The following is a 27,745-nucleotide window of genomic DNA, read 5'->3' as shown; positions in this document are numbered from 1 at the left end:
GAATGTGCAAGCTAGGTAGGTTCACCTTTAAATGCAAAATGAAATTTTCCCTCATCCCTAGCCTCAAATAGCCTTTTCAAACTTTAAATTATATCTTCCCATCCTGGTATCTTCTAGAAATACATCCCACAACCTGGAGATGGCAGAAGCAGATATTTAAGATTCTAGCTATTCCTAGGATGTTCCATACCATTTCTAGAATATTCTGTACCATGTGTGCAAGATGAAGACAACCACCCTGAAGGACCTGCAAGTGAAGATGTTGCCATCTTTCTCTTCCCCATAGGCTCCAATAAGTGTATGTGCTGAGGAAAGCCTAGGAGGAGAGACACAAAGGCCTCCAGATCGCACATGTTATACAAGTTCTACACTGAAGGAACTTCTATATAGCTGTGCTTACACATTCATATTTCCCCTTTGTGGTGGCTACACAAACGTAGGTCTTCTCTGGGAGAATATGCTGCAATACTTTGCCCGATGGCAGCTCTGCAATGCATATACAGCTGCCACAACAAAATCTCTGTGTGTGGTTGTTGACACACAAACACACACACACACTCCATTCCATATAGGAATTTTGTTCAACGCAGTCCTTAAACGCCATCCCCTCTCACGCCAAATGGGCCTAAAAATGCCCAATGATAACCATCCAATGTAAAAACAAATTAAATAAACGTTGACTGCACCACCTTCCCCCCAAAAAACAACAACAACAACAAATAACAACACGCCTCTATAAGTGTCAGTTTGAGATGGGGGTGAAATGTGCAGTTGTGGAGGGGGGGTGCCTTAGAATCTCCTGCCTGCATACAATGAATGCATCTGGGCCATAAAGAGCTCTTAGCTCCACCCTCTGTCTTTCCCTCCCCCTGTGTAAAGCAGCAAGCCAGTCACAGAGACATTCATCCAGGGTATTAGGAAAAACCAAGCCTCCCTTTAGGAATGGCACTTGTCTGAGAGTTTCCTCAGCACACAGCTCCTGAAAAGCCACCAGGCTTGTGAAAGGAGAACAGAGGGGCTATTGGGATACAAATTACAGCTCTCTCAGGATTTGCCCGACAGAGCGGCCGATGTAAGTTTCTCTACCTGAGCTTGGTAACTCACTGTCTCTTTCTCTCCCCCCCCCTCTTTCTCTCTCCTTTTTAAAACACATCTGACAGTTTTCTCCTTCCACTGAGTTTTGGGTGAAGAATTACAGATTGAAAAGGCAGCCAATTTGGGGTGGGGGCTAATTTCTTTTATGTTAGGGAACCAGCTAGGTGCCTGTGCCAACTTTATTTTTAGGTATTGCTTTCCTGAGGTTGGTTAATGTCTGACAGGGTTGAAAAGTGAGAGAAACTTCAAATTTTCTAGAAGTTTTTTAACATACGTGCATATATTAGATATATGCAATGCACACAAACTTTAAAAATAATAATATCTGGAGCGTAAGTGAACCAGGAAGGGAATATGAAGCCAAAATATTCCCAGCCCACTCTATGATGCCTTTTACCTGGTCTGCTTCAAATGGCGCAGTGTGTTTGAGACGCACTCCGAATACACTAATTCTTACACAATCATGAGACGTTTTGTCTTGATCCTTTAATACTTATAACCACCCATTTCCCCCCAACTGCTGATATTCTTGACTCCAATATCAAAGCAAGTTAAGAAACTGCAGGCATATTTGGGATTTGGAAGGAGAAATTAAGAAATAGGTCTTGTTTTTTGGTCTTCACCCTCTTGAAGACCTCCCCAATCTTTGTTTGTAGATAACATGTACACCAAAAAAAAAAGCGGATTCTCATGTTAGAGAAACTTTATGGCACATGTCAGAAGTTTCCAGCTAATTAGAATGTTCTCCACTCACATTTGATCACGGCTTTTGCAGGTCCCATAAAGCAACATGTTAATGCGGTAGGGTCCACAGATTTTTATTAAGTATGTACCAAATCCTTTCCAGATTATTTGGATATTTTGAACTTTTTTAGCTTTAGTGTTCATTTAGACCTTTTTTTGTGTATGTGGTTCCAGTTGGAAGACGTTGGTACCTGAGGAGTAAAACAAAGAGGAAACAATGACAGACGATCAAGACCTTTCTGAGGTGGAGATGAGTCCTGTGGGTTCTGAAGACCACCACTGCCTCTCTCCAGGACCTTCCATGGCATCAGATGCTAGCTCTCACCTTAGCAACCCCAGCAGCGGTGAGATGGGGAAGGTGAAGAAGGAACAGCAGGACTCAGAAGCGGACGACGACAAGTTCCCAGTGTGCATCAGGGAGGCAGTGAGCCAGGTGCTGAGTGGCTACGACTGGACCCTGGTGCCCATGCCTGTGCGGGTCAATGGAAGCAGCAAGAGCAAGCCCCATGTCAAGCGGCCCATGAATGCCTTCATGGTGTGGGCGCAAGCGGCCCGGAGGAAGCTGGCAGATCAGTATCCTCACCTCCACAATGCAGAGCTCAGTAAGACGCTTGGGAAGCTCTGGAGGTAAGAATGGCTGGGAGAAAGACAGGCATCGGTTGATTGGGTTTAACTTTTGCTTTGATGTGGTGATAAGGGGAGAGCAGGTGGGGTGATCCAGGAAATAAGGCACAGATTAATAGAAGGCACTTTCTTTCTTGATTATGTGCTACCAGTATAAAACTCGGTCCACGTTTTGATTTGACCTGTAATCCTATTCCATTGCAAGGCCCAGTTAATCTGGCCGCTAAGCCACAGTCCCAGCAGTTGGGTTTTCAGAAACTGCATACTTCACCTTCTCCTCTTGACCTGTTGCGTTCCTTCTTTCTACTACACTTTTGGGGTTCTTCTTCAGTTTTATCCCCTCGTGAAATCACGAGTCTCTCATCTGCTACATGCTGTTTATCCAACAGTTCTGAAGTCCAAAACAAGCAGTGTCATGGTGGTGAAATTAAGGGAAAGATTAATTCGAAAATGTAAAGTTGACAGCTTTCATGGCTGAGAGAAAAGAAACTTGATTTTCATGGAACAAAGGCTGAGCAGCAAAATGACAAAATTGTGCTCCCCTGTACGCAAGCTGGTTTTCATTTCATGATTTTGAGCCAATCTTTGATTTGTGAAAGTTCAACTTGGAGTGTTTGGAATTTAACATTCTGTGTCTGTTGAGTTTTCTAGCCTGGCATTTGTTTGTATTTGTGTTTTTTTGTTTTTAAAAACTTCCTTAAATGTATTTGTACCTGTCTTGAAGACAGAGTGAGCTGCTGTTGGCATGGCGGGAAGGAAGGAGCAGGTATGGCAAAGGACAGAAACTCAGCCCCCTGTTACAGTCCATCCCATTGTTGTTTAGTCACAGATATCAATAATTGGTGATTGCCTGAAGGTGATTTGGATTTGGAATTTGGCAACTGTGAAATATATGAACAATGAAGAGTCGTAGGGTGGGGGGAGGCTAATGGAGCGATGAACAAGGCTTGTAATAAAAGGCTGATGAAGAGATAAGGAAATACAATCAGAATATAAGATTCCCTTATATTACCACTGAGCAATCTATGCCAATGCACTGCTTCTGGCTAATTGGACTCTGAGAATTTGGGGTTGTTCCTGTTTATGGAACAACATGTTACTCCAACCATAGTAGAAACAAGCCAGTGTCCACTCAGGTAGCGAGAAGGCACGTTATGTTCCTTATTCAGGTGCACATATGTTCATATAGTAAATCTTTGAAGACAACATTCCTTTGCAAACTTACTTGGGAGTAATCCCATTTGAACATACCGGAACTCACTTCTAAGTAAACATGCATAGGATTGTACTGTTCAATACTTTCCAGATTATCTGTTTATTGTGCATTTGTTGTGCGGCTCTTGCTCGCCATTTACATGGAATCTAAGCATCTTACATTAAGGAAGCAAGACTGTTTCAGAGACATCACATTTCCCTGGCATTCAAGTAACACTATGTTGCAGGTGGGGAAATGTGATTATTTACCGCACCTAAGAGGACTGTTGTTGTTTGGAGCAGTGTCTAGAATCATGCAGTTGTGAGAATGTCATGGGCACCTATTGGACAGTGTCCATGCCCTCATGCATTATGGCAGGCGCAACTCTGCCTCCAACTCACGTTCTCCAAATGCTAACCTGCAAAGAGAGGGCTAGCAAGTTGGAGCTGAAAACAGCAATCCTTGGGGCAGAGAAGAACCTTGTTAGTTTTATGCCCATGGCAGCCAGTCTCCACATGCCTTGCCTTGAGGCTTTATCTGGACTTATTGCTTTGGTAGATTTGATAAGAAGCTCCTGAACGCTTAATTTTAGCTGGTTTCATTCCCAAGTGAATCCTGACTTTGCAGGCAAAATGTTCCTTCTCCGGAACATACATCAGACTTTTTTTTCTTTTTTTAATTGGTACTTCCCTTGGCACAAAGGCTGGTTGTGCATTTTGTGGGGATGGGCACTGCATTATTGCATTGACACAGGGACTTGTAAAGCTCTCCTGTGAGATTTGAAATGCAGTGGGGCTGTTCATCCACGTAAACCTTTAAGAACGAATTCTACCAAGGCAGGATATCCCTTCTACTTCAGCTTGCAGTACTCTGACAGCTTAAATATTCAAAACCCACAAAAAAAAAACCACTCGAGTTAGGCTTGAGCAAAGCTTAAATTATTTTCTGTTTGAGTTGAATCCTTGAGGTTATGGTAAGGATTTCAGCTTTTATCTGAAAATCTGATTATTAGAAAATACCTTCAAGACAAAACAAAATGGAAGACGCAGGGTTTTTCTTTAAAAAATAATAATTATCACATGACTCTTGGTTTTGAGTGAACAGATTAGATATGTGCAACATGCTGAAATCTTAAGATCCGGCCACCCTGTGGGTTTTTTCCTCTCTCTTTTTTCAAATTCTTCTCCCATCCACACCCTAACTGCCATTCCTTCATCTAAATAAGCAGGGACCTAGTTCATGTGATTAGCTTTGCTGAGCAATTTGTCTGTGGAAAGCCATGCAGAATCCATGTGATTGCTGCAGGGCCAAGAATTCCACTTCTTTTCAGGCTTCTTGTTTATAGGAAGGGCTGTAGCTCAGTGGTAGGGCATCTGCTTTGCACGCAGAAGGTCATGGGTTCAGTCCCCGGCATCCCTAGGTAGGATGGGGAGAGACTCCTGGTCTGAAACCCTGGAGAGCCCTTGCCAGTCATTGTAGACCAGGGTTTCTCAAAGTAATCAGTACTGACCCCCTGAAGGTTGATGAGACTCTTCAGGGAATGTATAAAGACCCATGGGTCAAAAGGTCATCGTGGAAAAGAAGTTTCTGAGATACAGTACAAAAAAATTAATTAGGAATTACAAGCCTCGGAAATAAAGGCTGTGGGCATGTACAGAGTGCACTTCCCTTGCCAATGATTAAAGGTGAGCGACTGTTAATAAATATCAATAATATCTTGATCTATTTTCATCTTATTTCATTTACATTACAAAGAATTTGGGATGGGGTTGATGACGACTTTATAAGCTCATCAGTGAGTCAATGAACTCAGAGGTTTGGGAAATCTTGTTGTAGAGACAATACTGAGCTCAATGAACCAGCAGTCTGACTCAGTATAAAGCAACTTCCTATATGGAGAAATGCTTTTTCACTGCCACGTTAGAGTGGTCAGAGACACACCCCTTTCTGTCACTGAGGTCCCCCCCCCCCCTTATGGCAATTCATAAGAATTCAGACTGAGCTTCAGTTAAAGGGTTTTGATCTCCATTATTTCCGCCATATTATATCTGACAGATAACCCTCTTTCTACGTCTAGTGGGCGCGAAGCTGTAATATTAAATTCAGACATTTAAAGACAGGACCTTTGGGTTATATCCATTTTTTAGTTTGCCTCTGTGGTGACAGAGAATAGCACCCATCAGAACCTTTTCCTCTGTCTATCAAACCACCTCCTCTCTTTTCCTAAGTCTTCTGCCTGCAGTACAACTCAAACAAAATGGCTTCCTCAAAGAATTAAAATGGAGAAATGTGGCAGACCGTAAATTAGATTCCTAAGGCTTGGCACCAGTTGATTTGTCCTGAAAAGAAAAATCTTGCTAGATCAGGCCATAAGCCCATTTATTCTAGCATCTTATACTCAACGTGGCCATCCAGATTCCTCCGAAAAGCCAGCAAACAGGACCCGGGTGCCACGACATTTACCCCATGTGCGATTCCCAGCAATTGTCCTGCCTACATATAAATTTCTCCCAGTCTAAATATTTAGACATCATTCCCATAATGCTTCACTGGTATGTGGACTTAAATGCTTTGCTGAACCTGATTAAGATTTTGGAAAGATGTGTACGCCATTCACCTGACTCTTCCTATACACATTTCCTACTTTATCCACTAGTCATCATCATAATAATGCCATACCTAACTGATTTAACCCAACTGACTGTTGTTGTGGCATACAGACAAGTTGACTGTAGTTCAGTCCTAGGCAGGGAATCCTTTGAAATATTCCATTTAGCCATTCAGTTAAAGGTTCTCCTTTTTCTCTGTAGCTTTTATTTTTAAATTTGCGGGAATACCTGCATATATTAATTTTCTTGCTGCTTGTCAAATGGTGGCTCAAGGGATTCTTTGACTCATTTTTGCTGTGAATAGATTTGTAGTAAACCTACCTGGGCAGACATCTCATTTAGCTCAATGGGACTTACATCTCAGCGGGACTTACCATAACAGCCCAAACCTTATCATGTCTGCTCAGAAGTGTGTCCCATTGAATTCAGTAGGGCTTTCTCTAGGGAAAGTGGACAGAGGATTGCCGCTTAAAGAGTGCGTTGCAGTATAAACCAATAGGGAAACCTGTGTCTCTATTGCATTGGTAACAGTAGCACATACATCTGTGTACTGTAATGCTTTGGTCTCTGTTGGCTGAGAGGAGAAGACTGAGTGTCAACAAAGGTTAGTTATAATTGTCTGCATGTACTTTCTTATGTAGTCCCAGTCAGAAACTATTCTTTTCTCCCCAACCCTTATTTGATGTGATTTTTCAGCATTGCGAATGTTTAACTGTTCCACAAATGTAAGGATTCAGTAATTATAAAATCTTTTAACCTGTGTAACTTTTAACTAGAAAACAAATATCTGAAATATATAAATTATGGTGGAGGGAGGCAAAACAACATTTTTTGAGTGCCGTCCACTTCCCTAACTAGCTACAAGCTCAGTGATTGTATGAAGTTGCAGTCCCTGCCTTTTAAACCCCTCTCTAGTTAGTCTGATATGTGAATCACTAAACAGAATGATGATATCTTTGGATCTCAATATCCTTTAACTCATGGCGGCATTTACTTTCATTGTTCTTGTATTGTTATATTTGTCTTATTAATGTCTTATTAGCTCCACTAGTAGAGCATGAGACTCTTCGTCTCAGGGTTGTGGGTTTGAGTCCCATGTTGGGCAAAAGATTTGTGCATTGCCAGGGGTTGGACTAGATGACCCTTGTAGCCCCTACAATTCTATGATTATTTGATATCTTTAACACATTTAGGTTGCAGTTCTAAATTTACTTATTAGTGGCCTGGATGAGGCTCACTGAATGTAATGGAACTTATTTCAGAGTAGCAAAAAAAAAAAAAAAGAGTTTAGGATAGATCTGTACTGTGGATACTGGTATTTTTATGGGTCTGCTCATGCACTCCCTACAGTGAAGGCAGCTGGATGCTACCTTATGCCTCCTTTTTGTTCCAAAAAGTGCTTATGAATGCTCATCGTTTAAGGCAGAGGTCTGGATAATATTCAGCTCCCTTTTAGCCTTGGGTCCCTTGGTATTTGTCCTGCATGCATAGTTCTGGTTTTAGGAGTGTATTCACAACATGTCCCAGTGGCTTCCACGAGGACAACCCATGGGCCAAATCAACATGGCTGCCTTGTGAAAAAAAAAGGGAGGGGGGAAACACCACCAATGTACGCCTTTACTTGTTTAGCCTTGTTTGCTTTTGCTAACAGAGACTTCCTTGTGTCTCTCGCCACTAACATGGCTCTACACGCTTTCCTCATTTTTTAAATACTCTGCTGCCGCCAACGTTTCAAAATCAGCAGAAATATTTTAAAATAAATACTACACCAAAATACACTTACACTTTTTTTAAAAAAAAATAACTTTCCTAAGAAGGAAAACTGAAATGCAACTTTACTTTGCAGTTCTGATGTGGCAGCGTTTAAGCCTTTAGAATGAAGTTCGTCTTCCTGGGCTCTGTTGTGTGGAAAGGCAGTATACTACTACTAATCTATTACTGTCATTATTATTTTGATTCTACACACACATATATAAATCAGAGAGGTCACGCCATTTACCAAATACTATAGTTCTGCGATTTCCACTCCTTTCATTGTGGCTCGGGTAGGTTTGTGGTTTTTCGCACAAGTGGCCAGTTTCAAATAATAGGGGCTGCAAAGTGGGACCATGTCTGGTGGATCGCTCCCAGAAAGAGTCCATTGTTGTTGTTCCACTTGAGTTGGGAAGGGTGAGAGATAGCAAGCAGAATATAAGAATTCCAGAGCTCTGGTTTGCCACTAAAGGGTCTTATCTGTCTCCCCCCGACGCTGCTTTGGTATGTTACAGCAGCAGTGCTACAATTACGTTTTAAAGAAGGGGGTGGATAAAATGTATTTGCTGGGTATTACTGGACTCCAGTTTCTATTAACGCTGACCATTGGTCATGTTGGCTGGAGCTGGTGGAAGTTGGAATTCAACAAAGAATGGAGGACTACAGCTTTGCCACCCCTTGTTTTAGAGGAATGAGAAAGATGGTGGAAGGAAGGAACGATGGCGGTGGGGGAGAGAAATGGTGGCATTGTATATAAGTAAGTCCCAAGTTGCACAGGTTGGTAATAGGTCCGGAAAAGTGGATGGATGACATTCTAGAGCCATTGTTTCAGGCTGTTTTCACTCATGACATGAGGTTTAAAATGTGAGTGGAAAACTTGCACTTGGCGAGAATGACAACTTCCTCTCCTCTGCATTATATTCTGCATTGGGAACAAACAAACAGGCAAGAGAGATGTAAAGGTATTTAAGCTGCAGATATGAAAAAAAATACAGCACCAGGTTTGGGAATTGGGATCAAATGGTGACTGGCCTTGGTGCCACCAAAAGCTGATGTGTTAAAGTCAAATGATGAATCATAAGTATAAATACCACTTGCTCCTCTTATTTTGACCTGTGGTGTGGTTGTTGCTCTGCTTGTGCTGTTAGTAGTTTTCACATCCTTCCCTTTCTGTGACTACATTCTGTAGTAAAAACAGGAGTTCCAAACAAATTTTTATTTTATTTTAAAGATTTATTAGGCTCCACGGTAGCCTTTCTTTCCCCCTTCAAGGAATGCAAAACTATGGACTGAATTTCCAGATTTCTGTTGCTTTAAGGGACACCCAAGAACATTACAGTCCCGCAAAACATAGCAAATACTGTTGCACTCATGTCCTGCTTGCGGACTTCCAGTGGGCATATTTTCCAGTGGGCCATGAAAGATGTTTCCCTAGGTGAAAGCCAGGGAGTTGTAGTTTGCCTCAAATGTGCCCACGCTTCTCTTCCTCTATCCACACCAAAGTCAGTCACTGCACTATGGGAACCGCTGTCAATAGAGATAGACATCAAGGGGCAGGGCATTATTCATTGTGGTAATATCTACACATCAACATGACCTGGGAGTTCCTTGGGGGAAGGAAAACCTGCAGTTAGTACTTCCAAATACACTTAGAATTGTAAAGATAGGCAGCACTTTAAATTTGCAATGTGCTTTAGGTCATCTTTCCCACAATAAGCCTATATGTCTTGTTTTATGGTAGGGTAGCCATGTGTCTTGCCTTACATACCTCTGTTTGGAAGGGCAGTCAGAAGACAGCCCTCTATTTGAAGAGTTGTTGTTGTTGTTGTTGTTGTTGTTGTTGTTGTTGTTGTTGTATTTCTATACCACCCTTCATCCGAGGATCACAGGGCAGTTTACAATTTGAAAACACCGGAAATACATAATGTAGAAACAAACAAATCTGCCCCATGTCTGGTTTAAATATATGTAACTATAGAAAGGGAGCTTAGAAGCCACTAATCACAATTAGCCACCCCTGGTCAGTAAAAAAGCAGGCACACCAGTCACTTGGTGTCTTTCCCACTATGGTGTGATGTACAGTGGTACCTCGGGTTACAGACGCTTCAGGTTACAGACTCCATTAACCTCGGGTTAAGAACTTTGCTTCAGGATGAGAACAGAAATCGCGCGGTGGTGGCGGGAGTCCCCATTAACTAAGGTGGTACCTCAGGTTAAGAACAGTTTCAGGTTAAGAACGGACCTCCAGAACCAATTAAGTTCTTAATCCGAGGTCCCATTGTATTGTCGTTCTTTTTAAATTATAGGAATTATTTCTAGAGCCATGTCTATACATATGAATTTCGTTATGTGAATGTTATGCGAAGTGATCTTTTTTTCTTTTTCTTTTTGTCCATGCAAATCCTCTTTTTTGGTAGTCCATAACTAGCCACCCCATTTTACTGATGAGGAGCTGGGAGTGACTTACCCAATACCCCCTCCCTTGCTGCATAAATAAACCGGGTCTGTAGCTGAGCTGAGCTTTAACTAAATAGATCTCTCAGCTGCTGGGCCCTGCTGGTTCTTAAAAGCAAAGGCCAGTTACTTCATCCACGATTAATTTCCTTCGCAGATGTATATTTTACTTAGGAAATCACATGCACATTCCTCAAGAGTCCATTTTCTTAAGTGAGGAACACACATGTAGCAAAGCAGACATGTTGCATTCATTACAAGTTACAGCGCACATGTGGGTTACATGTAATTTGCTTCAGAAAAAATATGTGCAGCCTGTGTCTCTATTTTGCATGGCAATGTACATATATTTGGAATCCTTGCCTTCTCGTGTGCCTTTTTCTCTTTGCTCGTGATTTTGCAGAGAACCTGTTTGTCTTTTGAAATGTTGCTGTCAGGCAGTATAGTAATTGGGGTCGCTGTACACTGACGGAATCAACAGTTGCACGGGCATCGGCAGGCTTGTGAGTGTGGCAGAATAAATCTGAGTGAAGCACACTCAACTGCTATCCATCCCGTGAGCAAGTCATGATAAAACCACACCTCTGGGAGACATAAACAGGCCTTTGAGTGGTTTGCTGATTACTCTCCCACTGGTTTGTTGTGTGCCTTCCCCCTATGCTATAAGGCTTACAGTGTGCCTTGCGTTTTAATCGTATTCAGCTGAGTCCTACTCGAAGTAGATTCATTGGAATTAGTGAACCTACCTTAGTCGTGTCCATTACTTTCGATGGGTCTACTCTGAGTAGGACGAGCTTTGAATACCTCCCATCACAATTATTGTTGACAATGTGAAGGGCAATTACAAGGGAATCAGACTCTGTGGCAACATCTGTGACACTAATGGCTTCATTTTCATGCTGTAATTAATTGGTCTAATTAATTCCCAGTTATTTATCTCCTTTGTTAAGAATAGCTATTTTACAGACTAAAAAGCATGTTGTGTTCTCATGATGCTCCATTTTACTGCTGCCTCTTCCGGTGGTAACTGAGGCTGAAATCCAAACCCTGTTTACCTGGGAGTAAGCCACATTGAATTCAGTGGAACTTACTTCTGAGTAGACATGGTATGGGTTGCAGCCTAAATCATCAGACTACTCTTCACATGCTACAGCTTGACTTAAGCTCAAGGTCACCAGAACTCAGCCCTGTAACAAAATTTTAGAGCTCCTCAACTGTGGAATATATGGAATTATAAATGTGTATGTCTTGATGTATTTTTAATCCTTGTAATCGCTTGTAAGCTGCTGTGGAAAAAAATATATTTTGAAATGTGAGATAACAACAGCAACCAACAGCAGCCACAATGTGAAATGTTAAGGTCCTACGGCACAGCTTTCAGGGTCAGCTTCAGTTGTAACTTCTAGAAATGAACCCCTAGATGCAGCAAGGAGAAAAAGGAATTAGAGACCTCCACCCTAGTTACGTGCTTCCAGATTATCACTATTTTAGGGCGGGATTCAATCACATACAAGGAAGTTCAAGTTGTGCGGTTATCACTGACTCGGACTTGGGGAGGTCTTTCACAACAAATCCACTCCCCACCTCCTGCAAAATCTGACTTCTTTGCAAAAAGGAAAATGCTGAGTAAATAGAATCATAGAATGCACTGGGAAGTGTGCTATAATACTTGCTTTGACTCGGTGTCAGCTAACCTCCTTGTAAACAAATCAAAATGAATGCTCAATAAACAGGCTGTTTGGAAGCACCCTTAAATAAAGAAGTTACAAGGTGTGTGTGTGTGTGTGTGTGTGTGTGTATGCATACGTGTTTCTTTCCACTTGCCGGCTTGCCACCTAATGATCCAGTTTCCCAGCTGAATGTGTCATCTGTCTCTATTATACAGTATTATTATTTTGGGTTGTAATCCTTCTCAGAAAATGTGGAAATTTAGGCTGCTGGGGTTAATCTGTCATAGACGATTCAAACATGCAGGTTATCACTGGATATTTCCGCTAACAATAATGCTTCATTGGGAGCTTAAATGCAGTGGAAACTAAACTGCTGCCCCCACCCTGCCATTTTGCCAACTTTGGTGAGGCTAATTATATAGAGCTGATTTCTTTTCTTTCTTTTTTTTAAAAAAATGCATCAACCTAGAGTAGTTTTGAAATTGAATCTAGTTGGTTAGCTGACGCTTTTCAGCATCTTCCTGTAAATAACAAAAATCGGTATCCAGTGCCTCAGACTGAATGCCAGGGAACTGCTGGACTCAGGATAGCTGCCAAATTCACTTGGCCTTCCCTAGGGCAGGGTGTGTGTGTGTAACCTGTGGACCACAACTCCCATCATTTGGCCATGCTGGCTGGGGCTGATGGAAGTTGGAGTCCAATGAAATCTGATAGTTCCATACCCTGCCATAAGGAAACCTGAATTCTTCTAACTTAGTCAAATCCTAGAATGATACTCTTTAAGGATGATTCCAGGTGGGTATCTATTGTGGGGCAGGTTATTGTTAGGCTTACATTTTTTGCAGCACTTTCACAACTTCATAGGCATCAAGAGGTCTCTGTGGTGCAAGGGGTCAGTGTGTCTGGCTGTTGGCCAGAAGGTTGGTGGTTCAAGCCCACTCAGGGGTGACTAGGGGCAAAATCCCTGCATTGCAAGGGTCCCTTCCAACTCTACAGTTTTATGACTCTATCCCATATTCCCCACTTTAATATGGATTTACCTTTCCGGTAAGAACTAGAAGCACTCTTAAGTCTGAAAGGAAGATCCTAGGCGTGACTATTCAGAAGTCAGTCCACTTAGATGAGTTGAACTTAAAGAGAAGTTGAAGAGGTAGACCGAAGACAGTCAAACAGTGAGATGGAGGGAGAAACGGGGACAATTGCCAATACTCAATGGTGTCAGACCTATGGGAAGTGAAGTTGTGGCTTTCATACACACATACATGCATGGAGACATTCTCCCAAAAGGCTTGTAAACAGGAGCCTCGCCCTTTTGGAAGCAAGACAAAACAATTATCAGTATCTGGCATAATGCAGCAGGAGATCAAACTTGTTTCACTGCTTGAAAAATGCAACGCCAAGATACTGGTGACCACAGCAGCACCCTCTACTGGACAAGAAGTCAAATAACAAACAATTGGTCACAGGAACGAGCCGCAGAGGAGTAGCTGTTGTTGCCACAAAGGAGGAAAAGAGGGAGGGAGGAGAGTGCTGAGGCACATTAAACACAAATTAATTTCTTGGTACATGAATTTATGAAACAAGTGAGATGAACCAAGGCGCATTAGAAATACTCCCTGAAGCGCCTTCGTTTCAGTTGAGCGTGCCCAAGAATTTCAGTAAGCAATCTGGTCACAAAGAGATCTTAACTTTGGAGGCATATATACACACGAAACATATATCCATATTATAGCAGTTTAAAGGTTTTCCCAGACAGTCCTTGGGAGATGTAGTTTAGTGAAGGTTCTGATAATTATGTTAGAAATCCATAGGCATGGACAAGTCTATCCGGTTTCTCAGTATTAAGTTCAATTCTCCACATTTTCACATCTGTTTTCTTTTCATTAAAGAAGCTCTTGTGAAAATTCGCCTGCATGTTTGTGCCATTTCCCCCTAATATACACAATTTTGCAAAACAATTTCCCCCTGATATAATGCATTTTTGTACGTTGTTTTCACAAACATATGCAGTCGTATGCACACTTTATCCTAGTATGCAAACATTGCCTGGATGCAGAACTGCATTGCAAAATTCAGAGAAGTGAGAATTCGGAAGGGTTGTTGTGTTTCAGTTTGTGTGCTATTTCAGAAAGTGTGAATAAGGCAGATTCACCTTGAAGTACAAACTGAATTGAGCTTCTTCCGCAAACCCCTCTCCCATCACTAGAGTTTCCTATGATCCTCATAGGACTATGGTTCACAGGAAAGGGGGGGGTTACTTGTTAACCCATTCTATGCCTGTAAATAATAGGCCCTCAGATTGAGCCTTTCCATACAATAACTCAAAGTGTGCCCTGGCCACATTTCACCTGTTCTGCAGTACTTGCACAAGTGATGCAACCAGCAGCAGTGCCTCAGTATCCCATCTCTGCATCCCAGTTGTAAACATAACAAGTGTGTTGTGGAAGTGGAATATTTTTTACTGTTTATTGCATCCTCTCTCTCTCTCTCTCTCTCTCTCTCTCTCTCTCTCTCTCTCTGAATGCCACAGTGCACATGCTTCTCTTCATGATTTGGGAGAACACAGCTTTCAAACCCAAAACCTAAAATGAAGCATTAAAAAAACCAAAACCCAGACAAACCCCGAAATGGATCTGGCAACCAATAGAATGTGAGGGAGAGAGGGAGGAGCTGTTTTCTGCCAGGAATGACATCACAGACGGCTGGGCCCAACAGGTGCCTATGACCCTCATGCAATAACAATCCATGTGCTACATTGACAAGGGCTATAAATAGTGCCGAGTGTTGTCACACTTGTGACATCGCAAGAACAAAAGCACAGCCTGAGCTTCATGCCCACAGACTGTGCTCCACAAATGGCAGATAATTGTAGAAATCTTCCACATTCAGTTCACCTTGCAATTACGGGAACTACTTTCGCACATAGTTCAGAGCTTTTTGAATGAATTTCGCTAAGCTAAAATAAAGTTTTAAAAGGTGTGACTGGCAAGAACCCACCAACAGCATACAAACTGATATGGCTAACTTGACCCAACAACCCTCCCCCCCCCCATAGAAAGAAAACTCACAGCAGTCGGCTGAAGGCAACTAACCATACCCTGAGTCCCCAACCACTCTCAACGCCAATGAAATCTAATTATTGAATAGAAAGAGAACCTACACATGTGTACCTGACACAGAAATATCACACATACACTATGTAAAAAAATGAAAGTTTACTACCCCCTTTTTCTCTCCCCAGTTTTCTCTCCCTACCTCTCTTCTTCCCCAACCTTCTACTGTATGCAGCATCAAAGTCTCATATCGAATATAAATGACCTGAAAAAAGGACTTTATGATCAGAAAACAGAAACGATGTATGTACTTTTGTAACCCAAGAAAGTCTTAATAAAAACATTTTTTTAAAAAAAAAGAAGATGCGAATGGCTTTGAATAAAATTGATGCTTCCTAAATTCCCAGAATCGGCTTGCATGCCAGGCCTTAGACTGTGAACATGTGAAAAAATATTAAAGGTGCCTTTGAATAAGTATATTTCCCTTAAGTGATAGCTTCCCCTTTAAGGCAGAATACATGCCTTAGGACTTGCATGTTTATTGTGGCATATGCTTTTATATGTTAGGGTGCCCCTTCGTGATCCTCAGTTAGCATGTTGGTGTACAAATCTCTCTCTCTCTCTCTCTCTCTCTCTCTCTCTCTCTCTCTCTGTGTGTGTGTGTGTGTGTGTGTGTGTGAAAGTGTATGCAAGTGTGCATATGTCTGTAAGTGTGTGTATATACATGTGTGTTGTTTTTTCTCTGGGCACTGGGAAAAAGGAGCCCTTTCTCAGCACTCAAAGAGAGAAAACAGCAAGCTGGCCATGTAGGGAACTTCCTGCAGGGGCAGATCATTTTGTTTTCCTCTCTGCGAATGAGCATGAAGTGACAGGAGGGGTCTGGGAGGTCTGATCCAGCCTTATAGTTCCCCACCTCTGATGTAGAGAGCAAAAACTGTCAACAGTAGCATCAAATGGTTAAAAATTATAGCCTGCTGCTCTGCTTGTTTTGCATATGCGTTAATTGAATTGTCACAAATGCATTTAAAAACTTACATGTTCGTATTCAAAATAAGCACAGTTAATTATTCACACCTATAATGAGACAGGAAACCACTGTCTCCATTCAAGTCTGAGTGGATAGCAACTAACGTTTTTATAAGTTAGCAAATTCATGCTCAAGTCTCTTTAAAGTTCCTTTGGTCTCTCTCTTCTGCATTCGGTGCATGGCAAAATAGGATGTAAAAAGTCTTTGGGGTGTGTAAATATGGAGGATCCTCTGTCGGAGCAGCATGAAATGAATCCATTGGCTGCCATAGATTTGGGTTTTTTTATTCCATGCCTGCATGCTAGAGGCAAAAGGCCTATCAAATATAACAGATGAGTTGATGGGATCTCAGCATGTGGATAACAGCTGAATCTTTCTCGGCACACACCGCTCTGAGCAAATTGTCCCTTGGAGCAGTGCTTGCAACATCTGCATTGGGTCTGTACACACATATGCATAGATACAACTGATCTCTTCCCCCACTCTATTCCCTGCCTTAATTCTCCTCATTGCTCTCTATGGGACCAATGACTGAGCCCTTCTTATAGCACTGACTCAGCTGTAGCAGACACCGATGAGTAAAGAGGCTTGGCAAAATATATCAGCTGCATCCTTTGCACTCACCCACTAATAGAGCCACTACACTATAGACATACTGTATTTTTCCATGTATAAGACTAGGTTTTCCCCCCTAAAAAATAATGTCCAAAATTTGGGGGCATCTTATACACAGATAGAATAGATCTCCCCCCATTTTCTTAAATCAGAGTCCCCCAAAATAGGGGGTGTCTTATACATGGGGCATCTTATAGACGGAAAAATACTATACTTTGGCACAGATGGCCAAGGTGGTGCCCTCCATATGCATACCCTCCCACTGCCCCCACAATGCCAGGATTGTCACGAAAACCCTTAAACCATTACAGCATCTCACTTCCTCATGCAGAGTCCCAAATTCCCAAGGGCCCTTCCCTTCAGTACAGCATTTCAATGTGTTACTAGAAGTTCAGTTCTGTGCATCCTTCTAACACATTTATTAGATGCGCTCAATATGGCGTCACTTCCTGTTTTTATGAAAACAAGTCACCTGAATGCCCCCAAGAAAGTTTTTCACCGTTTCCCCGCCCCTCAGTCGGTCGGACTCCCATAAAGAAAGTGGAGAGTGGGGGAGCGAAGGGGGTGGGGCCTTCTGCAAGGCCATTGCCATGGCTGCAAGGGGTGTTGTGGGAGCTGAAGAGCAGCCATTATGGTCACTTGGCTCCAGCTTGGTTCGTTCGGCCACTGTGTCTGAGTCCATGCCCTAGCCTCTGAGGAGAAGGAGGCACGGGGGATAGCAATGATGACATTGATGTAGACTATGTCCCTATTTTCACCTGAGTAATGTTGGAGGGTATGCCGTATGTTGTCAGGCCCCAGCTCCCATCAACTCCAGCCAGTAGCAGTTAGGGAGGATATGGTGGTGATGTGAGGGGGGAGTAGGTAAAGGATCCCTGGACGGTTAAGTCCAGTCAAAATCAACTCTGGGGTTGTGGCGCTCATCTCGCTTTCAGGCTGAGGGAGCTGGCATTTGTCCACAGACAGCTTTCCAGGTCATGTGACCAGCATGACTAAACCGCTTCTGGTGCAATGGAAACTCCGTGACAGAAGCCAGAGCGCATGGAAACATCCTTTACCTTCCCGCCGGTGCGGTACCTATTTATCTACTTGCACTGGTGTGCTTTTGAACTGCTAGGTTGGCAGGAGCAGGGACTGAGCAATGGGAGCTCACCCCGTCGCAGGGAATTGAACCACCGACCTTCTGATTGGCAAGTCCAAGAGGCTCAGTGATTTAGACTAGCTGCATGTGCTACGACTACAAATGTAGAAGCCACGGCAATGGACCCCCTCCGTGATCACAAAACTGGAGTGTAGATGCCACTCTGGCTGCATCAAAAAGTATTCTGCCTATGGGGAGGAAGGAGGAGAAGGTCCAGTTAAAGCTGCCTTAATACCAATTGCATTTACATGCCAATCTTTCTTTCTTTCTTTCCTCGGTGCCTGCAAAAATTCCATTGCACGAAAGGTCATGAAGTAGGGGGGACGCCAAGGCAGGAAATGAGTGAAATCCAAATCCCGCAAATCTCCTGGCCTCTCTGCCTGCTCATACCGGTTTCCCTTTGCTAAAGCTGATTTGAAGTTCTGATCCCCAGGAAGAACAAAGGGAAGCCAGGTGACATAGCAGGAGAAGACAAGGGCAGGGTTGGGCCATGGGGTGGGGTGGGAGGAACGGAAAGAGGACTTGGTTGCACAATGCAGTCAGGGAATCTCAAGAGCAAGGCTGCTATCGAGCACTGCAGTTCAAATCTGGAGTTTACTGTTTCTGTGGCTTGTTTCCTCCTGACAAACATGTATCTGTAATACTGCACATGACACATTTTTCACAGTAAAAGGAAATGACATCCTAAACTCAGAAGAAGCAATATGGTTAGGCACACGTGGGTGCCATAACTGAAAAATCCATCCCTGTGCATGCATTGGGGGTTGTAGCTCAGGGTAGAACATCATGCAGAAGATCCCAGTTTCCATTCCCAGTATCCCTAGGTAAGGCTGGGTAAAGCCTTCTAGCTGAAACCCCAGAGAGCAGCTGTCTGTCAGTGTAGACAGTACTGAACTAGATAGCCCAATACTCTGACTGACTATAAGGCAACGTCCTATGTCCACTAGCATAAGCAAGGGCTGGAAGCTCTGGAAAGCTTGCAGAAACCCAGTTCCCCACCGGCTTGTACTCAGACCCCCCAAGTGTCCCTATTTTCCAGGGACGTCCCTGATTTAGAGAAGCCGTCCAGGTTTCTGATTTGATGCCAAAATGTCCCACTTTTCCTTAGGATGTCCCTATTTTCACTGGAGAAATGTTGGAGGGTATGGAATTATCTGACCCCCAAGCCGTCTGAAGAAAATCCTGTATAGGGAAGGTTTTTTAAAATGTTTATTGTTTTATCATGCTTTTATATAGGTTGGAAGCTTCCCAGAGTGTCTGGGGCAACCTAGCAAGATGTGTAGGGTAATTATCATTATGAAATGGGACATCCCTATTTTCATTGGAGAAATGTTGGAGTATATGTTGTACTTAGTACCTCCCAGGTTTAAAAAAAAGGCTGGATCCTTTGCTGGAATGAGTTTTTGCTTCCTCCAGTGTCAGAAAAAACCTAATTATGCCATCCTAAATTGTTCCAAGCACGATTATTCAACGAGTCTAAGCCCAGCTCCTCATTGTCTCCAAAAAGCAGGAGACCCAAGAATTAAAACTATCTGGAAACCTGTTTGAGGGCTTTGGGCAGATCCAAATCATACATTTAAAGCACATCCAGTGTACATTTAAAAATTATGACTTCCCTGAAAGAATCCTGGGAACTGTAGGTTTCCTACTCACAGAGCTACAATTTGCAGAACCCTTAATGAACTACAGTTCCCCAGATTCTTTGGGGGAAGTCATGTGCTTTCACTGTGTATTGGCTGTGCTTTAAATATAAAGGTGCCAGGCAAAAACATCCTTCTTCCCTCAGGCCTTTGGCTAATTAAATGATCTATAACCTTTTAAACTGTTTGGGGGAAGTATTGTTTTGTTTGTTACTATGTTATGTGTTAATGTATTTTTACATTGAAAACTGCCCTGTGATCCTCAGAGGAAGTATGGTATAGAAATTTAATTTAAAATAAATAAATAAATAAAGTAAATAAATATGGTGTGGATCCACCTAAAGCACCCAGAATAGGTTTCAAAATGGGTTTGATTCCCAAGTCTCCTGCTTCTTAGAAACCATCAGGAATTGAGTCTTGGACTCATTGAATAACCGTGCTGGGAGCAATTCAGGATGAGAGAATTAGGATCCTTGGGGACATTTGTGTGTGATAAAAAGGGGCGGGAAGGAGACACAGGAAAGCTGGTGTTGAACTCAGGGTGACTCAATCGTTTTAATCTCCTGGATTAAAGCCATGGTTGGAATGCAGTTATGTGGCGGAGACCCTCTCAGCCTGGTGTGAAGTTAGGTCAGCTCCACTAGAGGTACCACTGCAGGACATCCTGCCCAAGAGGGAAAAGGAGAAGCTCAATCCGGGGCTGCCCCAGGCCTTTTGCTTGCTGAAGTGAAATGCAAAATGGTGTCCCTACCATTGTGTACAGAAGCGGACTGGACTGGCAGTTGGGTCATAATTCAACCTTGGTGAACGAGGCAGCACCCTCTATGGCTTCATTGGATAGCAGAGGCATTTGAGGGAGGCAGGGCAGGTTCCCCCAACACCTTGCTGCCACTCCTCACCCCTCAGCATCTGCTGCCTGAGACAGCGTCCTCAGTCTGCCCAATGGCCTTAACAGTTTTTAATACTGTATTTTTAAATTGTTGTAACTAGCCCCGAGATAAGATGGTGAAGGGCGGGTGAGAAATGTTGTTGTTGTTGTTGTTGTTGTTGTTGTTGTTGTTGTTAGGGCCTGACTAAATCAGTCTTAAGTCTGCCACTACTTTTGCTATGGGCTGCTTTGTGTTCATTATTCCTGCCATTAGCTCTTTCCCCCTTTTTATTTCTTTGTCCTGAGTTTATTTACTTTCTAGCAATAGACTCTGCAGAAAGTTTGGTTCTGCATTTGCATACGCCCTCAGAAGCTTCTTCAGTTTATACTTTCTCCAGAAGTTAATTCAAATTTTCAACTAGAGATCTTGCATATAAATGAAAAAAATTGCATGTGAGATATTACAGCTAGGTCTGTCTTGACTGGAAATGTCACCCAAGAAGCTTTCACACCCTGGAACTTTTCAGTTTCCTATAGAACACAGAACGGCATTTGGGTTGGTGGGGAATGACAGTCAATCTGTGTTGCAAGATAGAATGACCATGGAACCATATTCAGAACAGAAGACAACTCCAAAACTGGAATTCTGGAATCTACAAAAGTTGTGTAAATTATGTTTGAGCAAATTAGATGGGCTAAATAAGCATATTTGGGAACAAAGATAAGAAACGTGGTCCACTCGATGCTGTTTCTTATGAGGGAAACTGACAACAAGCATGTACACGACACCTTGATTAAAATCTGGTAAGAGTTGCCAGGGTCCAGAAAAAAATTACTCCAGGGTCACCATTTAGTCATCCCTGATGTAGTATGAAAAAAGGTTGTGGTCAAAGCTTGATAGCACCTGCAAAAGAGGTATAGGATTTTGTCTAGTCCATGACTAATATGATGAAGAGCAGTGAGATTCTGCTCTAACTGGAGAAAACTCAAAGTGCTACAGGAGTGACCGTACCGTTCTATAGTGTCTTTCATCCTGTGTTTTCAAGGCTCTGTGCTGTGTATTTAATTAGTCACCCCAAAACAGCATCTTATAAAGCAGCGCCTGTTAAAGAGAGTGGAAAATGAGATCAGAGCACAAGGACCCTAGAATTTTGTGGGGTTTTTTAATGCAACAATATCTGGGATAATTAAATGGGACATTCCCAATTGCACAGCTTTCAAAACTACACAGAAAAAAATAAAGAGAATTAACACATTTTGCCCGTGTTAGTAAATCTAAATAAAACTGTGCTTAAGGTCAACAACTTTGCTGGTGTGATTGAATTGCAATCTACTACTAATAAATGGATCAGATGGCTCATTGGTTGAGACTAGAAATGTATCAAAAATGGGGAGCCGATCACATATGCAGGCTGTTCATAAAGTGGCCCGAAGAGCCTTACCCTGCCACTTCAAAACCTCTGAAAGGGAGTGTATGGTTGACAGGGGTCACAATGGAGCAATCCACTTTCAGAACATATTTGCCCCTCTTTCCTCCAATTCTACGGCAATGCTATGGCTTCTGGTGGGTTTGTGGTTCCGCTTTTAACAAACTCGTTCCGCGTGTCCTCCCCCAACACCCCCCTTCCTCTGCTTCCTTTAAGATTGTTGAATGAAAGTGACAAGCGTCCCTTCATTGAGGAGGCGGAGCGGCTGCGAATGCAGCACAAGAAGGACCACCCTGATTACAAGTACCAGCCGCGCCGGCGGAAAAATGGCAAGGCCGCCCAGGGTGAAAATGACAGCCAGGCCGAGGGAGAAGCTGGTGGAGCAGCTGCAATACAGGCACATTACAAGAACGCCCATTTGGACCACAGGCACCCTGGGGAAGGCTCTCCCCTGTCTGACGGGCACCCTGAACACCCCTCAGGTTAGTCCCATAATATAGTTTAATCCACAGACATAGCCTGAAGATCAGCAGCTGGGAATATCAGGGGTAGGCAACATGGTGTTATTTTTTTTTTTTTTACTCCCACTCCCATTTCCCCCAACCAGCATGGCCAATGGTCAGGGATGATGGGAGTTGTAGTCTCACCTTCATCTGAGGGGCATCACTTGGCTACCCCTTGTCTAACTGTAGAGTACCATTGTGAAAACAAGTGGTTGATTTTGTTCCTATTTTTCTGACCTGGCATAGGCACAAGTGAGTTTGGCAACTTTTTATTTTTTAAAAAACAAACCCTCATGGTTCATCATTGCCAAAGTCTAAGGGCTATATTTAACCCAGCTGTCATTTTGTATTTCATTAGCTGCTGTCCAATTTATTTTTGCCTCGTCTCTGAGGAACGATGCTAGCACAGCTTTCCTACATCTAGTGCAAAGGTTCTCAACCTGTGGGTCTACAGATGTTGTTGGACTACAACTCCCATCATCCCTGAGCTCTGGACCCACAGGTTGAGAAAGGCTGATCTAGTGCCTTCCAGATGCTTTGGGCTCTGGCTCCCATTGACACCAGCCAGCACGGCCAATGATTAAAGGTGATGTGAGCTGCAACTCAACAACATTTGTAAGGCTTCAAGATAGGGAGCTGCTCTAGCAGGTCTGTGCAGCGAAGGGAGACAGATCAGCTGCTCTCTTCTTCTGCTGTGAAGTTGTTCTCTCTACTTTATCCGTGGCAAGGTGGTAACTGACATCTTCTCTTGGCTTCCTCCTATGTGGTTTTCATATCACAGGTCAGAGCCATGGACCTCCCACACCGCCGACCACTCCAAAGACAGAACTGCAGTCCGGTAAGGCTGACTCCAAGAGGGAGGGGCGTTCCCTTGGGGAAGGAGGAAAGCCACACATCGACTTTGGCAATGTGGATATTGGGGAGATCAGCCACGAAGTGATGTCCAACATGGAGCCCTTCGACGTCAACGAGTTTGACCAGTACCTGCCGCCGAATGGACATGCTGCTCACCCAGGTCATGTCGGAGGCTATGCCACAGCTGCTGGTTATGGCCTTGGGAGTGCCCTGGCTGCAGCCAGTGGACACTCGGCCTGGATCTCCAAGCAGCATGGAGTCTCCTTGTCTGCTGCCACATCATCGGTGGTAGACTCCAAGGCACAAGTGAAAACAGAGGGCTCTGCTCCGGGGGCCCATTACACTGACCAGCCCTCCACTTCACAGATAGCATACACCTCTCTCAGTTTGCCCCACTATGGCTCAGCTTTCCCCTCTATATCCAGGCCTCAGTTTGACTACCCTGACCACCAGCCCTCAGGACCCTACTACGGCCACTCCAGTCAGGCTTCCGGCCTCTACTCGGCCTTCTCCTATATGGGGCCCTCCCAACGGCCCCTATACACTGCCATCTCTGACCCGGCACCTTCAGTGCCACAGTCTCATAGCCCCACACACTGGGAGCAGCCTGTATATACGACCCTCTCGAGACCCTAGGGAACGGGGAGCAGTGACCAAAGCAGCAGCGGAAAGGCTCCGGAGAATCAGCCCCAGAAGACGAGCCTCCGGGTCCCGAGGTCATTCGGTGTAATCCAGTCGCCAGAACCCACAGAATATCCGGGCGTGTCTATCTTGACCGCAGTTATCGATGGCTCACCTGGCTGGAGGAAGGTTCCCAGCCACCCCCCACAATCCCAGTCCTTGATTGGCTTCCGAGGTCCCATAGGCCTTCTAGATGAGGACGATTCTAGGCACGGAGCAACTAGTCATGGCGGGTTTTTTTGTTTTTGTTCAGAAGATCAAGGGTTTAAAACAAAATAAAATTGAGAGATAATCCCTTCCCTTCTCTCCCCCTCCCTGAAGTTGTCCAGACCCATCATCCTGATGGTTTAGAAAGAAACACAATGGACGCAATTCTGCCACTCGCTGTGGGTGAAGGCTAGGTGGGCACCCTGGTGGGGTAATGTTACAGGTGGAGAAGTAGAATGGTGCAGCCGTCCGATATGGACCATGCTCTAGGACATTCCTGCTTCAGAGTCGCACGTGCATGAAATGTTGCTCCCCATTGGAAGACCAACCTATGCTTGCTTTTCCTGTTGATATTTGGCACCTGCGCCCACTTTCCCTCATCCATTCCATCGCCTCTCTGCTGCCTGGCTCTCTTAAGACTTAACTACACAGTACTTTGGACTCAGGAACTGCATTATATGCTCTGGCCGCCTTTGCATCGCAGCATGTAAGCATGTGCATACATGCTGGTCCCTTGGACCGTAAAAAAAGCAAATGGGACTGAATCCAACTTTGTTGTTATGAACATTTTGTATTCCTAGTTTGTTTCCAACACTTTGTGGCTCCCTTCTAAACTCCCCCAGCTACCTTTCTAACATGCCAGAAGATACCCTACCAAAGCCAATACTTTTCCTTCCGGCTTACAAGAGTGACTGTGTGTCTATATGCGTGTGTGCACATGTGTGTGCAGAGTGGGTGAGGGAAAGCAGAAAAATATCAGTGCCTGGAACGGTCAGTGTGGTTCTCCTATTTTCTTAAACACAGACCAAATGTGCAGGGAGAACTTCTACATGAACACAATGCTAGAACAGACATATCCTCATTCCCCCACGAGAGACAGCTCAAGGCGTTTTGGTGCCCGAGGCAGAGCATGCACATGGCTTGCCAAAAACATTATAAACTAAATCACCAATCATTTGCTCCCGCTTCCCAAAATCTGCTGTGTGCCAGAGGCTGCCTCACCCTGCCTCCTGGCAGGGCCAATCCCTGTCACATGTTCAAAATTGTTAACAGCTAAGTTCTGTCTTTGCCACAACAAGGAGGACCTTGCTGGTGTAAGTGATATGGAATGGGCATTTAAAGAAGAAGTAGGGCTGTGCAGAATTCAGATGAACCCATGTTCATTTTTGAGTTTTTCAAATGGAGGCAGCCTCCTCAGCTAAATCAAACTTTGCCTTTATTTTCCTCTTCTCTGTGGCCCTGATGCATGCCCATTCCACAGCTTCAAAAAAGAATGAGCATGTCACTTTGATGGCTGCCGTGACTTAAGACGGTATCCAAAACTGTGCAGTTGCATGAGGATAGACCCACAACTGGCCACCATGTACATTGTGGTACTTGCTGTTGTTCCTAACCCCTTTGGATTGAGATGACTGAGGCTAACCTCCCCAAAAGTTATGAGCTTTATATATGCTTGACTCCATTTTTCTGCTATGGATGATTATCTCTTCTCCATGGTGTTTGAAAAGAACATGTAGTATGCCTGTAATCCTTGTATGCATGCAATCTATTAACTGCTCTATACCCTTATTTATGGAAGTAGCACATCCTCCCCTGTTCCCAGCACCACAACCCTCTAGCACCATTAACTTTGCATCAAATGTATGGAATAATAAACTTAAGAGGTTTCAGCTATGCGTGTCAATTTCTGTTTCTTCTTTTCTCTATCTCAATCTCAATCCCCACCGCCCAAAAGGGATGGAAGGAAACTATTTCTACCTACACACACCCTTCTGGCTCACACATTTTTTTCTTCTTATTTATATGTTAAATCTGAATCTCGCCTTTCCTCCAAGTACAGTCGTACCTTGGTTTTCGAACAGCTTAGTTCTTGAACGGAAGTGATTGTTCCGGTTTGCGAACTATTTTTGGAAGCCAAACGTCCGACAAGGCTTCAGTGGCTTCCGATTGGTTTCAAGAGCTTCCTGCAGCCAATCAGAAGCCGTGCTTTGGTTTCCGAACGTTTTGAAAGTCGAACGGACTTCCGGAATGGATTCCGTTTGACTTCCAAGTTACGACTGTAGTGCTCAAGTAGTACATATGCAATATGAAAATGGTGTTTCATATTTCTTCCCTAAACATTGTTGAAAGGGCACAAATGGTAACTAAGAACTGTCTTTGCTGGGTGACCTAAGTTCCACCCATTTAGTTTTCAGGGATAATCCCAAATGAGATCCACGCCCTGGTCTGCATCTAATCTTTTGGCAGAAGCACCCATTCCCACCTTCTGTGGGAATGTAGTGACAGGGGACTGGACTAAGCAAACGCTGAGGTCCCTCTCAGCTAGGCATGGGCAAAACTATTCATTTCAGTTTCTCATTTTTCCTGACTTAAGTTCAGTTCTTCACATTTCCACATCAGACCTCCAAACTGTTCGTTTTAAAGTCCTCACCAGTATTTTAGTGTGAATTTGTCCCTGAATAAGAACATTTTTGTATACAGCTTTACCTAATACACACTTTTTTGCAAAGCAATGTCCTCTAAGTTAAAGCATTTCTGTATGTTGCTTCCATGAATATATGCATTTTTGTGCACATGGCATTGCAAAATTCAGATAAATGCAAATTTCAAAGGCAGGCTGTGTTTCAGTTTGACTATATCTTTGGGAAGTACAAATTAGGTAGGCTCATCTTTAATTGTGATCTAAGCAGAATATCTCCCCCATCCATACCTGCAACTGATTCAATGCATTTGTAAGTTACACACTGCATTAAGTATGACTTGGTTTTGTAAGCCTCCTTCTAATCTATTCCACTGGGTAGCATCACATTCTAGTAGTACTGAAACACATACAGAAAGAGAGAGAACTCAGAGAACCTGCCTTTATCATGCATAGCTCAGTTAAAGCCAAAGGTCAAGTAAAAGAGGATGTTCTGCCTCCTCCACCCCATCGCTGCCTGCACACCTCCAGCAGATTGCTTATGGCAGCAACAACCCATCCTTTGCTCCACACCACTGGCATTTCCACTCCAAACCATGATTCCTTTGTTTCAAGCCTCTGCACTACCCTTGAAGGCAACTGATACCCTCTGATCTCGGAGCTGTCATACTGCACAGTAGTCAGGAGGAGAAAGAAACACCATTTAAAGAAGCTTCCCCCGGCTTTTCCAATCCATCAGATAAAATGGTTCCACAGCCAGCCTTTCAAGATGACGAACAGACGACACATCCTTTCTTCACTCTGAAATATTTTTTTGCAAGGCCAAGGATAGCAAAAGGTAAGAAGGGGGGGATACGCAGCCAGAGGTCACTTCAAAGAGTTAGGAAATGCCACGTTTTTGAATGACAGAGCAGACATTTTGCCCGTTTTCTGCGCGTGGGCACATGCAAAAATGCAGTAGGCGAGTGGGTTATGCATTTGGCCTGGCATTATCCCGACTGGCTTTAATGGGAATCTTTGGCTCCACGCCTACAGAGGGTCTTTCCAGTTCAAATGCTTTAAATGCCCAGCCAAATTAAGCAATTTGGACCATGCCTCCATCATGGTGCCAGAAGTGAGGGGAGGTTCTCTGCCTCAGTTAAGTGCCCATGTAGCCACCATTGCAC

The 27,745-nt window shown here is 43.6% G+C and overlaps 1 protein-coding gene across 1 annotated transcript; it reads left to right on the top strand.

The window, feature by feature from the left end:
* Window positions 1-883: 883 nt before the first annotated feature.
* Window positions 884-25,834, top strand: SOX10 (SRY-box transcription factor 10). Its single transcript, XM_079993345.1, has 4 exons — window positions 884-1,072; window positions 2,014-2,466; window positions 22,131-22,396; window positions 23,199-25,834. The coding sequence occupies exons 2-4, from the start codon at window positions 2,057-2,059 to the stop codon at window positions 23,906-23,908; spliced, it is 1,386 nt and encodes a 461-aa protein (XP_079849471.1). The 5' UTR covers window positions 884-1,072; window positions 2,014-2,056; the 3' UTR covers window positions 23,909-25,834.
* The last annotated feature ends 1,911 nt before the right edge of the window (window positions 25,835-27,745 follow it).

This window comes from Podarcis cretensis (assembly GCF_951804945.1).
Source record: "Podarcis cretensis genome assembly, chromosome: 10".
In the NCBI taxonomy this organism is placed as follows: domain Eukaryota; kingdom Metazoa; phylum Chordata; class Lepidosauria; order Squamata; family Lacertidae; genus Podarcis; species Podarcis cretensis.
This window is presented reverse-complemented; position numbering and strand designations above follow the sequence as displayed.

What these genes read in the sequence shown, in the direction of transcription:
- SOX10 (XM_079993345.1), top strand. Translation starts at nt 2,057, where the DNA reads ATGACAGACGATCAAGACCTTTCTGAGGTGGAGATGAGTCCTGTGGGT. An exon ending in ACGCTTGGGAAGCTCTGGAG is followed by an intron (nt 2,467 to 22,130) that starts GTAAGAATGGCT and finishes GCTTCCTTTAAG; the next exon opens with ATTGTTGAATGAAAGTGACA. An exon ending in GCACCCTGAACACCCCTCAG is followed by an intron (nt 22,397 to 23,198) that starts GTTAGTCCCATA and finishes TTCATATCACAG; the next exon opens with GTCAGAGCCATGGACCTCCC.